Genomic DNA, 13374 nt, shown 5'->3' on the forward strand with positions numbered 1-13374 from the left:
GAACACACTGCTTTTGCTTTTACCTCTCAAATTCACCCCTGGCTCAAAACTGTCTCCTCAGTTTTGTGTCACCCTCACTGAGACCCAGTGCTTTCTTAGACACGTTGTCATCCGTCAGTTTCTGTGATACTTCTCTTCATCTGAACCTTCTTTTAAGATGGAAGATTCTTTTCCCCCTGCACAATCATTTGAGACATCTCCATAACTTACTTAAAAGTTTTCACATAGCTTCAAGTCTCTTCACAAAGAAGTTAGACATTCTTCTTGTCTAGTGTCCTTGCAGTAGACAAAAGACATCAATTTTAAACTGCTGTTGCTAAAATCTATGTTTTCATCCCATAAATAATCTCAACTTCCACACCAAAAAAAATCATTAAGTAAAAGAAAAAAAATCTCTTCACTCTGAGATTATTTTTTCTGTTTCATGGTAACTTTTAAAAATTTTTAAAAAAGAGAGTAGTGAGGCACTGATGGTTCATGACTGTAATCCTAGCTACTCAGGAGGCTGAAGCCTGAGGATTCAAAGCCAGCCTGAGAAGGAAAGTACACGAGATTCTTATTTCCAGTTAACTACCAAAAGGTCAGAAATGGAACTGTGATTCAAAGTGGTAGAGTACTAGTCTTGAGTACAAAAGTTAAGGGACAGTGCCCAGGAACTGAGCTGAAGCCCCAAGATCAGGAAAAAAAAGGAAGGAAGGATGGAAGGAAGGAAGAAGGCAGGCAGGCAGGCAGGCAGACAGGCAGGCAGGAAGGCAGGCAGGCAGGCAGGAAGGAAGGAAGGAAGGAAGGAAGGAAGGAAGGAAGGAAGGAGTAAGGAAGGAAGGAGAGGAGTAAGGGAAGGAAGGAAGGAGGGAGGGAGGGAAAGAAAATAAGAGATTATTTTTAAAAAGATATAAGGTTAGCATTGGGAATTAGAAAATATAGTGAATTTGATAGAACCTAAACTAATAAAGCTATAATACTAGAAAATACAAAGAATTTTATAGAATCAAAACTAAAAAAGAAAAGAACTGTATAAAGCTGCGCTGAGCTGAAGTAGTATGCAAATTGCTTTCTTTCAAATGGTAGCATGATAACAAATGATATTTCTGGATCTTGGCACATCAAACTACCCACAGATGAAAGATGACTTAATTGCTTTGACCACAGTCCGAGTCAGAATAGCTCAGTTGGCAAATATAAAAATAGCTTGGTGCTTTTTGCATTTGCATTAGAGCAAGGAATGATTTCATTTTAATGTCCAAAGACTAGATAACAAAGCAACTCACAGGTAGTGAAACACATCTTGCAGGGAAGAGATGCAATTCCTGACCGTAGTGTCTAAGGGTTGCATTGGACACATTGATCTTGTCAGCCACAGACGTGTGCATAGGAAATAACACTGTCAGCTCAGTGCCTTCAAATTCAGATCACAGCACAGGAAGACTTTATATCTTTAAAGGGTTAGCAGTTAAGCACTCACAGAGATTTGTTGCCTGCACCATCACCTTTAAATAACCTCCTAAAATTCTTTTTAATAATTCATTATTATTCTGAATGTCTAATGTTACTGTTAATAGCTTAAACTGCATCTCATAATTTTATCTAACAAAACATTTCAAATAAATAATCATAGCAAAGTGAAGTTTACTATATTTAAGTCTTTACTATGTAGCAACCCAAATAAAGTAAAAAAAAAAACAACTTATATAGAGAAGAGGAAAAATATGACACAAAGAATGGCACATTTCACCAGGCCTTGCACTAAATGTGAATCTAAAACGAATAGCAGTAAAACGTGGACCACAGACTCTCATTTTTTCACCCAACTAGATATGTTTGAAATGATGTTGTTTTTCTATTTTCTAAACTTTGTACGTAGCAAGCTTAATTCAGTAAAAAAAAAAATCTACCTGATTACCATAACCAGTATCACAGACATTTAAATCAAAAGTCACTTGAGTTGGAAAAGGTTTAAGTTTTTCCAATAAATTATTTTTTATAATGACTATAAAAGTTATATGGTACACAGAGGCTAGCTGGAGCTAGATACTTTACTGTACCTGAATTGCAGGGAGTACTTTCTGAGATATAAAACTGACAATCAGACATCTGAGTGTGACTGGAAAAGTAACAGTCCTTGAAAGATTAAAGGTAGGTTAGCAACCTGAAAGCCAGTAGCCATTGTTCTTTTGAAATAACAGATGGAACAGCCAAAGTACAAGACATGTGAAGAAATTCAGCGTAAAATCGTCTTATCAAATCAGAAACTGAGAATTCCTGTCCCACAAAACTCCCTAGATAGATAGATAGAGATATATAAATATGGATGGATATATATATATATATATATATATATATATATATATATATATATCCATCCATCTATCTAAAACTTTTGTTAGCAAAGTTTGGAGGTCATGCTAGAATATCAGCATATAACAATGTAAAAGGTAAAATTGGGTCTCTCTTTACTGAACTTCATTACAGTTACTTCTTTTACAATTCGATTACCTTAGGTTTTTAACGTTGCGAAGGTTTTTCAAAAAGTTAGTGATTTAAGGTGTTGAAATTGGCACAGTAAAATTTTAAGCGCAGCTGTTTAAATTTAGAAAAACTACAGAAGAAAATAGATAATAGGCAAAGGATTTACTTGATAAAGTAACACTTTTACTAATTTATCTTTTCTTCTCAAACTGTTTTTATTGTTAAATTTAAAAAAAACTATACATGTAAATAACCATCATCTATAACTTCTTCACTTTTCTGAAGATGTTTAAAAATATTTATGAAAAATCCTACCCTACATCTTTTAGTCTCAGTTTTCAGAGGGAAACCAAAGTTCACTAAACTTTTGGATTTTTTTCCCACATTTCTCTACTCATAAAAATAAATGCATACATTGTGTGTGTGTGTGTGTGTGTGTGTGTGTGTGTGTGTGTGCAATAAAATAGGAGATAACTGTTCATGGATTTCTTTGCTTCACAACTGGTTCCAATATGGCAGACACTTTCATCTCTCCTCTGTTGTTTATAATGAGCCTCTCTTTGTTTTTAACATGTTTATGATTTTCTCCTATGATTTTCTTGTTGAATTACCACTACTTGAAAGGAGCACCCTTCTTTCCAAACCTTCACCTGTATATGACAACATGTCACCCACTCCAGCAGCAGGAAAGTCTGACAAGTCACCTCCTGCTCCAGTTCTTAGAACTAAGGTACAGGATTTCTGGCCCCTTTGTCAGTATGATTGACCATGGATCTACTGGAGACACAAAGAAATCCTGAATGTTATGCCTGGAGAAATCCATCGTGTCCTGAGCTCATCATCTTAAACATTGGAAAGAAACATATAGTTAAAAAATACTGAATACGACCATGTGATAGTCTACATCTTGCCTTTTGAGTTTACTTTTTATATCAGAAATGTCTTTCCAAGGTATCATTTTACCTTTATTTTTGTCGGTCGTGGTGCTGGAATTCAGGGCCTGGGTACTGTCCTTGAGCTCTTTCTTTTGCTGGTGACTAGTGCTCTATGACTTTGAGTCACAACATCACTTCTGGTTTTCTGAGGGTTAATTGGAGATAAGTATCTCCCGGACCTTCCTGCCTGAGCTGGCTTTGAACCATAATCTTCAGATCTCAGTCTCCTAAATAGCTAGGATTACAGATGTGAGCCACTAGCCCCCCACTACCCTTATTTTTATAAAACTTCTGTAGCCATTTATTATTATAAAACTTCTGTAGCCATTTGCTTCCTAGAGAACATTTATGTTATTTTGTATTTTCTGCCTTTTAATAGAATCCTTACATGCATATCAATATTATTTTATAAAGAGGATTCTTAGATGTTAGACTTTCTAATCCTAAAGCTTTATCCCAATTTTTATGCAAAATAAGACATTTTTCTTACAATACTCCATTGTTGTTTTTTAATTTGTCCTATTTTAAAACTTGCTTGAATTTATATTTTCTTTTTTAAATTAATGATTCTGAATGTTTTTATTTCATTTTGGACATCAATATTTCTTCTGTCCACTGCCAAAGTAAATTATGATCTTCCTATGTTTTTATTACATGGTTTCTTGTTGCTTTGAAGAAACTCTTTGTATGTTTGATGCAATTGTTTTTACCAAGTCTGCCATTCACAAATTGTTTTGACTTTATGGGTTTTTTTTCTTTGCAAAACAAGAATTTCTATGTTCGTCTCTGTCATTACTATATGTCCATCTTTTCCTTTATGACAACTTGAATTTTACCTTGCTTAGGAAAGCCTTTTCTTAGTCTCTACATCTCTGTAAACAGTAATGTTATAGTTTCCTTTAAATGTATTTATCAGTCCTCAGATAATATGATATAACTTTGATCCTAGGCTTGTTTTAACTTTGATTCTATTTAAACAAAATGAAATCTAAATAAAAATTTTTATCAGAACTTACAGAATGATGACATGTGAGACAATACATAGCCAAGGTTTAAAAAAAAAACTTTCAGACAAACATGATTATCTTCCTTAAATTAATGGTTGTTTAAAAGGCATGATGTCTAACAAATTTAGACTATGACATATATTGTTTCCAAAAATCGTTCATTATCAAATTAATTTGAATTAGCTTCCTTGAAGTGAGTACTGTCTGCTGAATTCAAAACTGACTGACCATGCACAATGGAAATAAAAATAGCGCCAATGCATACAGACATGGGAAGAAACATACATCATGCTAAGACTGGTGACAGATCTGGATCTGTAAAGATTTAATTCTAATGGTCTAGAAGAAAAAGAGAAAAATGATATAATCATGTATTTTAAAAATGTTACTAAACTGAAAAGTATGTCCCACACATCTGTAAACATAATAGACTTTTTGCCAGAGCAACACATGGTAGAATGTGAGTAAAAACAGACTTGAGAAAATTCCATGACAACTCTCTATCTGCCAGTTAAGAGTACTTAAGTCTTATTATTGCCACCACATCATAACAGACTAGAGACAAAATTACTTATGTGTGACAGCAACAAGCGCACAAGCACTCCTCAGTAGGCAAAAGAATTATTCCTAACAATCGAGAGAGGTAGATATGGGCATAGTCACTGAGAGGCTAATTTTAAATTAAAAGTTCTGAACAACTAACAAACTGTCTAACACAAAGGAAGCTGAAACACATTTCTTTTAGGGGGAAGGGACACACAAATGGATGGAGAGAGGGTGGGCAAATACAGTCATCACATTCAATGTACAGTACACAGAAATGGAACTACATAACTGGGGGTTTGGGATGAGAAGGGGACCAATGGGAAAGTATGATGGCAGGGTGACAGGATCAAGATGCATTGTACTCATAGACTGACTTGTGGAATTGGAACCCCTACACATGACTACTTTTTAAAAATTTAAGTAAGAGGCAATTCAGAGAAACTATGTCTTCTTCTCCTATGACTTCCATATGGCTCAAGCAGTGTTAAGTGCTCTCAAATCTGTATCACCTGCAGGTTGTGATAGAGTAAAACCAATAAAAGATTCACACTAAATTATCAGGTGGAAAGTTACTGAGCATAATCTAGGCCAAAGAAGCATAAAACAGTGTTAACATTAAATTTGAATATCATTTTAGTATAAACAAAAGTTTTCACCGTCTTAGTTGATGACGATCCTGAGGTTATCAGGGAAGATTAATACATTAGTAGATACATTTTTCTTCTGGAGAAACAGAGGATCAAGGTAATTGCTGAATATTATAGTTACTCTGCTGCGGGTCTCTATTTCTACTATATTTTTTTTTATATTTTGTGAAACAAGTTACAGAGTAGTACATTCAGACCTTCCATATGTGAAAATCACAATTAATGAACTTCTTTTCGAAGAAAACACAGACTAACTTTGTGAGACAAGTGCTTCCTACGTATCCTACATAAAAGAAATGCATTCCTTGGCCTCCAATTTCCATACTTACTTCTCTGCATACCTTCCTTCTTTCCTTCCTTTCTTCTTTCCCTTTTGTCATGAGTCTCATTCTTAAAAAGATGAAAAGCAATTCAAAAAAGTCACAGTAAGTATATGGATTACAAAACAATATTTCTGGTAAAATCTCAACTTCTAGCCCCTAATAACAGTGAGAATTGTTTGTTTTTAATTAGTATTATTTACAGGTACTTATGAGCCCAGAAGTGTTTAAATCAGTTTGCTTTAAATCAGTTTAAATCCTGTCTCCCTGTCACCCACATAGTGTTCCATTCTCCACATGGCAGTGTTACCTTAGACATACAACTTGATTTGTTTCCTAATAGCATTGCAAAGGCCCCTTTCAGATTATGGAGATGGAGCATTTCATCAGAGGACGCTATTTATATCTTGAGACTCTCTTGTCACAATGCCACCAGCTGTTGCTTTTCTTTCTACACTGAGAAATAATAGCACAAATGTGTGTATGTGTGTCCATATTTTCTGAGTGGACAATTCAATCAGTAGTTTCCAGCCAAATACATGAACAGAACAGTCAAGTTAAATGGTTCCTAAGCATACATTAATACAATGATCTACAACAATACTAGGTTGCTAAAATAGATCAAATGACCTCATCACAAATGTTTGAGAAGGTGTCAAATGTATCCATGTTAAATTTCAAATTTTAACTGTGAAAAGCTCTCTAGCTTGCCATCTGTTTTTCTAGTTCCTCCTATATGTAATCAAATTTCTTTCAAACAGGAGCTCTACATTGACAGAATAAAAGAGTCCAAATATTTGGCTTAATAGATTTTCACTTTAATTAATCAAATAGAATTAATCTTTCAACTGAAATGACATTTACGTTTGTCTGTTTGATCTACTATTTTGAAGGATATTCATAATATTTTGTACACTACAAAAAACTACCAAAAGCATATCTACTTTTATTTGTATTCCAGGCAGCTGGCCTGAAATACAATCATAGTATGCAATCATAGATGAGAAATGTTTCAATTGGGAAATAATTGCTAAGGTTTTCTTTGTTGGTTTGCAGTCCTAGGTATCTTGTAGCTAAGCAAGCACTCTTCCATTGAGCAATATGCCCTGCCTTATCTCTGAGTTTGACTAGATCACAATCTTATTTTTAAAAGGGAGTAAGCCTTTTGAAAATGTTCATGCTTCAGGAAAAGAAATCTTAATTTGAAAAAACATCATGTATCCCTGATTCTATCATGTGCCTTTGAGTTTTGGAAAATTAGCTACCCTCTGGTGATACGAATGAGACATTCTGTATTACTGTATGGTGAGTAGATTATTATATAAGGTAAGTGAAGGGTTATTGAGAAAAGTTCACAGCCTACTTATCAATGTTAATTGGTAAATGCAATGGGCAAGTAGGAGAATTTGTTTTGCTGAATTGTTCCACATTATTCTCCTTTCAACCTTCTGTGATAGATCTCATCCACAAAAAGTAACAAATAGAATGATTTTTTCATGAAAACACTCACACTTTGAAGAAAAATATCTTGACGATGAATGTATCTGAATAGGAATTGGTTTTGTACTGGTCTACTAATTTTTAAAAGTATCAAAGTTTCATAATCTTGCACCACATGAATAGTTCAAATTCCGAATTAGCAGATAACTGTGATTTAATTTCCTCTACCAATTCATATGTTTTTAATCAATAAAATTTTTGTCATAAATCCCCACATAAAAACTATAGCTGAATATGTAAAATCTGTATGTGAAATACGTGAAAACACCTATTTGCAAATAATTTTTCTCCAAGGTTGTGTCGAAAAATTTCAATTATTCATATTGCTCGCATAATATTTTATGCTTTTTAAGTAGTCACTGAAATATTTTTTTTAATACGTAAAATAAAAGTTTTTTATCTTCCATTTGGTTACTTCATGTTCAGCATTGATATGCTCTCCATTGCCAGGAGATGGCGCTATGGGTTTTTAATCACAGAGCTAAAATAAAAATAATCCTAAAACTTAGTCGCAAATTTACTTCGGTTCCTATTCGTGAAAACTCGAAAAGTGCTGGAGTAATTTTAACTTTCGAATTTAATTTCGAATAATTTTTCTTGTTGTTCGAATAATTTTAACTGTACCAGTCTTTTCGAACGTCTCCCAATATTTTATGAACACAAGATTCCTGGAGAGACTCAGCTCACAAACACCAAAAGGTTGTCATTTCAGTCCCTGAGGGAAGACAACTAAACGCAGTACTTTGTCCCAAGGAAGGAAGGCAATTCTCCATAAACTCCGCAGTTCCCTCCTATTTTATCTGCACCATTCTCTGGTTTTTCATCAGTGGCAACCAGGCTCCAAATGATTTGATTGCCACGTGGCTTTAAAAGTCACCAAAATTCGAGAGACAAAAATCCCTTCGGGAGACAGGTGAGCCTTTCGTAGCCGGCTGGAGACCAGTTTGTACACACTGCAAGAGATCTGTATTTTTTTTTTAAGGAAAATAAACTACTTCTCAGGGGCTGAGGGCTTCTTTTCAATGACGGTTCAAATTTAGGCTACCTTTGTCCCCCAAGACAGTAGCGACAACCGATCTCTTTTCTTTAAAATAGGTTAAGAAAAGCAGGACCTTCATTAAAAACTTTTCCACGGTGGAAGCCTCTACAATCAATTACCAAGCATGTAGGAGTAACGACAAGACTTGGATTCTTGGGTTGGGGCATGGAGGGCTGGGTAGGGGTGTGGGCACAGCCAGTTCGAGCTAGTCTCTGGTCTCCGCGTCCTCCTGGTTGGTCTTCTCTTTTGTCCCCAGACAAACGTGGAATCTGAGTCTTCCTCCCCAGAGAGCTCTGGAGAGAGTGAGAATATACATACCCTGCACAAAAGGACTCCCCAAATGACGGAGTGGGGGGGGAGAGGACTGAATGAATGTGAACCTCTGGGCGGCCAAGCAAATCCTTGCTTTATCTAACCCTGAATCTTACACCGAGTGGTTTGGGCTACACGGCTTTTTAAGCTGACTCCGTGGCCTCCCAGAGAACTCAGGGTGGGCGAGGCAAATACAACTTCAAGGTCAAAGCCTTGGCAGGGCAAACAACTGAGCCAAGGCTCCCTCCCTGCGGGGGGGGGGGGCGGAAGGGAGCTGGGTCCTGCGTGAATTCTCGCCTGGTGCGCCCCAAAGGGACCCTCAGAGACGCACTGCACACCCCCAGAGCTGTCGGAAGCGTGCTCACAGGGGGCTCTTCTGTCCTCTCCAGATGCGACCTTCCGAGATGGACTGTTCGAGCCCGCAGAATTCCTAGTCTCAGATCAGCTCTCCTACTAAAGTTGGTGGTATGTTGGCCAAACTTTGTTTCTATAGTTTTAAAAGAATGTTCTAGAATGGATGTGTTGAAACACGCGGGACATCCTTCTCCCACAGAGAGAAAAAACAAAAGATATCCCAAATCCAAGTTTCTCCCGTCCAATCTAAGATAAGCAACAGACCGTGGAACACAGTGATATTCACAACAAGGACGGGCTTCCCATTTTAAAGGTAGATTGTGGTCCGCTCCGATCCTGTGTGGGCTCTTACTTCACATTTCAAGCACCTGCGAGGATGTTCGCTAAGAAAATTATGACCTAAAAATTACTTCGAAGTTGCCTACTCTAATTCCAAAGCGGTGCTGCCGCGGAATATTTTAGAAACCTTCCAAAGTCGTAGGTGTGTGTGCCTCGCAGCCAGAGCAAACCTGAGCTCAGCGGGGCGCAACGTGCTCCGGGGGTGACAGCAGACGCTGCCCGACCCTCTGCTAAAACCACTCCCTCCCCTGCAGGAGAGGGGAAATGCTTCGCTTTCCAGCGGGCTTTGCTGGGCCAGGGACCGTCAGCTGACTGCGGGTCCCCCCGTTGGTGGCCGCCCCCTCCCCACGCTGTGGTCTAAGGAGACCTGACGCCTCTCAACTGCTTTAGTCCCTCAAAGTCCCGCGGAAGCAGGCTTTCCCTTCTAAGTGGTCATCTGTGGGGCAGGAGTCTTCTCCTGGGGTGATCTACTGTCCCAGCTCCTGCAATAAGAAAGCTTTTATTCTGGCCTTTTCCAACACAAGCTTTCTATCAGAAACCCTGACGCAGCCCCGACCGGGCAGAACAAAGTTCAAGCGCACATTCTTCCCCAATCCGTGTCACAACCTCGACCGACCCTGCGGGAAACCAAACTGCAGGGTTCCACGCAAGGGAAGGGAAGGCGCGGAAGCCCGTGACTTAGGATTGGCGATGATTAAACCAGGTAACGAGACGTCGGGCAGATGTGTTTTCATTGCCCTATAAGATAAATGCAGTGTTAAGTGCCTGACTACTTCCCCCGAAGCAATCAGCAAAAGTTTACGAGTGCATAAACCTCAAAGACCATTCCCCGACGTTGTTATAAGGACCGCGTTTAGAGCTTCTATAAATTCTCCGGCCATTTCCCAACGCAAAGTTTCCAGCGCCTGTGAAAGCAGCCTCTTCCTCCGGGAAGACTAGGGAGATTTTGCTCAGTCGTAAAAGAAAGAGGGGGGTTTGCACCGGGCTCAGAGAAATAAAGTTGAGCAAGTTTATTCCAGATGTTTGGACGGGTGGGGTGGAGCGCAGCAGAAAATGCGCGTGCGCCAAGCTGTCCGGGGGGGGGGGGGGAGGGGAGGAGGGGAAGAAGGGACGCTGAGTTACCAGATTGCTGGGGAAACTGGGTGTGGGGGAGGGTCTGGTGTTTGGCTGGGCAAGGCAAGCAGCGCCTTTGCGGTCCTAGCCTTCAAGAGCACAGCCCCTCTGGTGGCTTACCAGCCGCTAAACCTGTCCACCTACCAGGCCCCGGAATAATAGATCCTTCCAAGTGACCACTGTGGGGGCCTAAAGAAAGTTCCAAACCACCTCAGAGATAGGCCGCATGGAGAATGAATCAGATTATTAGGATTCATTGAGTTACCCAGCCCACAAATCCTCAGTCCTCCCATAAGTACTCGGGGATTTGGCATGTTAATATCGCAGGGCACTCAAAACCAACTTACGTCTATCGAATAGGAAACCTGCCTTAAGTATGATCTCAGTGAAAACAAAGCTGTTAAATTGGAGGGGGAAAATATCAACACTAGTGTCCGTATCTTCATAAAGGGAGAGGTTAACAGCCCCTAGGACCCAGGGAGAAAAGGAGGGAGCAAATTGGGAGTGAGGGGCCACCTGCATGCCTTTCAATCCCTAACGACTCCAGGGTAGGACCAGCCTTCCCTGGCAGGCCTGAGTCTCAGGCCCTGGAGCCTCTGCCGGCCCTCCTGCTCTTTCTCAATCACTCAGTTCCAATAGAGCCAAAGGAGCCTTGGTGGGGGAGGTCTACTGCATGTTTTTTTTTTCTGCCCCCTGGAGATTGGATCTCAGGCAATTATTTTTGGAGAGAGAGCTCCGGGTCCCTTTCCAGGTGAAGAGGCAGACATTTTGAGGCAGCCTTCACCCTTTATGAAATAAGGTGCCCAACTGTTCTGATATTACCATTCAAACACAGGTTCTATGGTGAACCTCATTTGTGAATCTATTACAGAGATTAATAGATTATTTCTCCTTTTTCAACTAATTCTCAGTGGGGAAATTTAACCATATGGTAAGGAGAGAATTAGAATTTCATCACATTAGAGCAAAATGTAATGAAAAGAGTCCAACACCTGGGGCCAAGTCTGAAAGCCACAATTAAAAGGTTTTTAATGAAACCAGAGAAACCCCAACCAAACCGCACAGCCTTCCGAAATTCTGCCATGGAGGAAAGAATTACTGGAGGTGTTGGGGAATCGTGTTTTCACTTTTGTCACAAGGATGGAAACCAGCTGCTAAATGACACGTGTTCTCAGCCACCAAGGGCCACACGGACAGTTTTCCATCCAGAAAGGAATACCGGCTTTCATCGTTCTTAACCTTTAATCCTCTAAGAGAAAAGAAACCCAGGCAGGTCCAGATGTCCCTAAACGTCCTCCTGACTGAGATGGTTTGGTTTCTGGCTAAATAAATATGCACAAATGCCCCCACTTGGACTATGAAAGGATTTGACTCTTGCTATTGGCTCTTCCTCGAATCAACTGGATTTTTCGGAAAGTTTGAGATGCCAGTTTCTTCCGTGCAGGAATCGTGTATCTCACAACCATTTATTTGGGAATCCACTGGGGGTTGGGGGGGGGAAGCGCCCGATCCCATTCCTTTCCTTCTTTTTATTTCAAATCAAATGCGCTGCATAAGCAACTTGCTCTTCAGTTCTTTCTTTCCTTTCTTTCTTTCTTTCTTTCTTTCTTTCTTTCTTTCTTTCTTTCTTTCTTTTCTTCCTTTCTTTTCATTTCATTTCATTTTTCTCAGCCGGGTAGGAAATGGGCAGTGGCAGAGTGTGGAAAATGGGCAGGGGTGGGAGGGGGTGGGGAAGGGGAGCGAATTGCTTTGCTCTCTTACCAGCTGAAAAATCTAGAGTAAACGCGGGGGCAAGCCAGCTGGGACACTACTGTTCCCCTTCCCCCACCCCAAGTCCCATCTCCAATCCAGACCCCACGAACAGGGGTGGAGTATAAATTCTCGCCCGGAAGGGTAATTTAGCACAAGCTGAGACAGCAGTGGTGAGGGACGGGGACTGGGGGGTGGGGTGCGGTGGGTGGGGACGTCTGCTTTCCACGGGACTCCCAGGCTTCGCCGCCGATCTCCAATTTGCTGAAGGAGCAAAGAACATCCTCGGCTCTAAGTAGGGCTTTTAGTGTGCTCATTGATGAGTGAAAGTCGCCACACATGTCAAGCTAAAGGCAGTTGTTGGGTTACTAACAGGACCCAGCGCCTTGCAAACATATGCGCTAGGCTGTGTATACAGATGGCAGGCAGAATAATGGAGCAGGCGCCTTTTATAAAGCGCTAGCTGCTGCCTGTCTTCAGACCTGGGAAATGAAACTATTCAGACTCGCGGCCAGATAGCGCCTGCGATTGTTTGTTACCGTTTTAATCCTATTAATTAAAACGTTAACCTGATTGGGTAGAAAGCGCTATCCCAACAGGCAAGTCTTCTTCATAATAACCTACTCAGAGATAATGATGTAAAAGACTCCCCCGTCTGTGGCGGCGGCTGCTTGATGGGTCCGGAAATCTCTTGAAGGTGAATCGGAGCAAGATAAACGGTGCGAAGCGGAGGCGCGCGGCGGGGCTCAGAGCGGCGGCGGCGGCGGCGGCTCCGGCGGCGGCGGCGGCGGCTCCACTCCCTGCGCGCCCACCCTCCCACCATGCGGGGCCGCGGCCCATGGTGAGCCCCAGCAGCCAGCACCATCGGCTGGAGACGAAGAAGAAGAAGAAGAGGAGGCGGCGAGCGCGGGGGAAGGCGAAAAAGAAAAAGAAAGAAGGGGAGAGGGCTGTCGGCAGCCCCGGGACCCACCCGCGCACCAGCTCCCGAGCCCGGCTCGCGCGCGTCTCCGGGACCGCCTGACTCCCGAGCCCGGAGCGGCGGCGGCG

General features: G+C 40.8%; 1 protein-coding gene across 1 annotated transcript in view; it reads left to right on the top strand.

Annotated features, from left to right (window-relative positions):
- Nucleotides 1-13005: 13005 nt before the first annotated feature.
- Nucleotides 13006-13374, top strand: part of Bhlhe22 (basic helix-loop-helix family, member e22) — a gene marked incomplete at its 5' end in the record, with an annotated part of 1744 nt that continues 1375 nt past the window's right edge. The window contains one exon of the mRNA XM_013009271.1: nucleotides 13006-13121. Coding sequence (XP_012864725.1) covers nucleotides 13006-13121 — 116 coding nt within the window. The remainder of the gene's footprint in view (nucleotides 13122-13374) is intronic.

The sequence above is a fragment of the Dipodomys ordii genome, unplaced genomic scaffold (genome assembly GCF_000151885.1).
Source record: "Dipodomys ordii isolate 6190 unplaced genomic scaffold, Dord_2.0 Scaffold9, whole genome shotgun sequence".
Lineage (NCBI taxonomy): Eukaryota > Metazoa > Chordata > Mammalia > Rodentia > Heteromyidae > Dipodomys > Dipodomys ordii.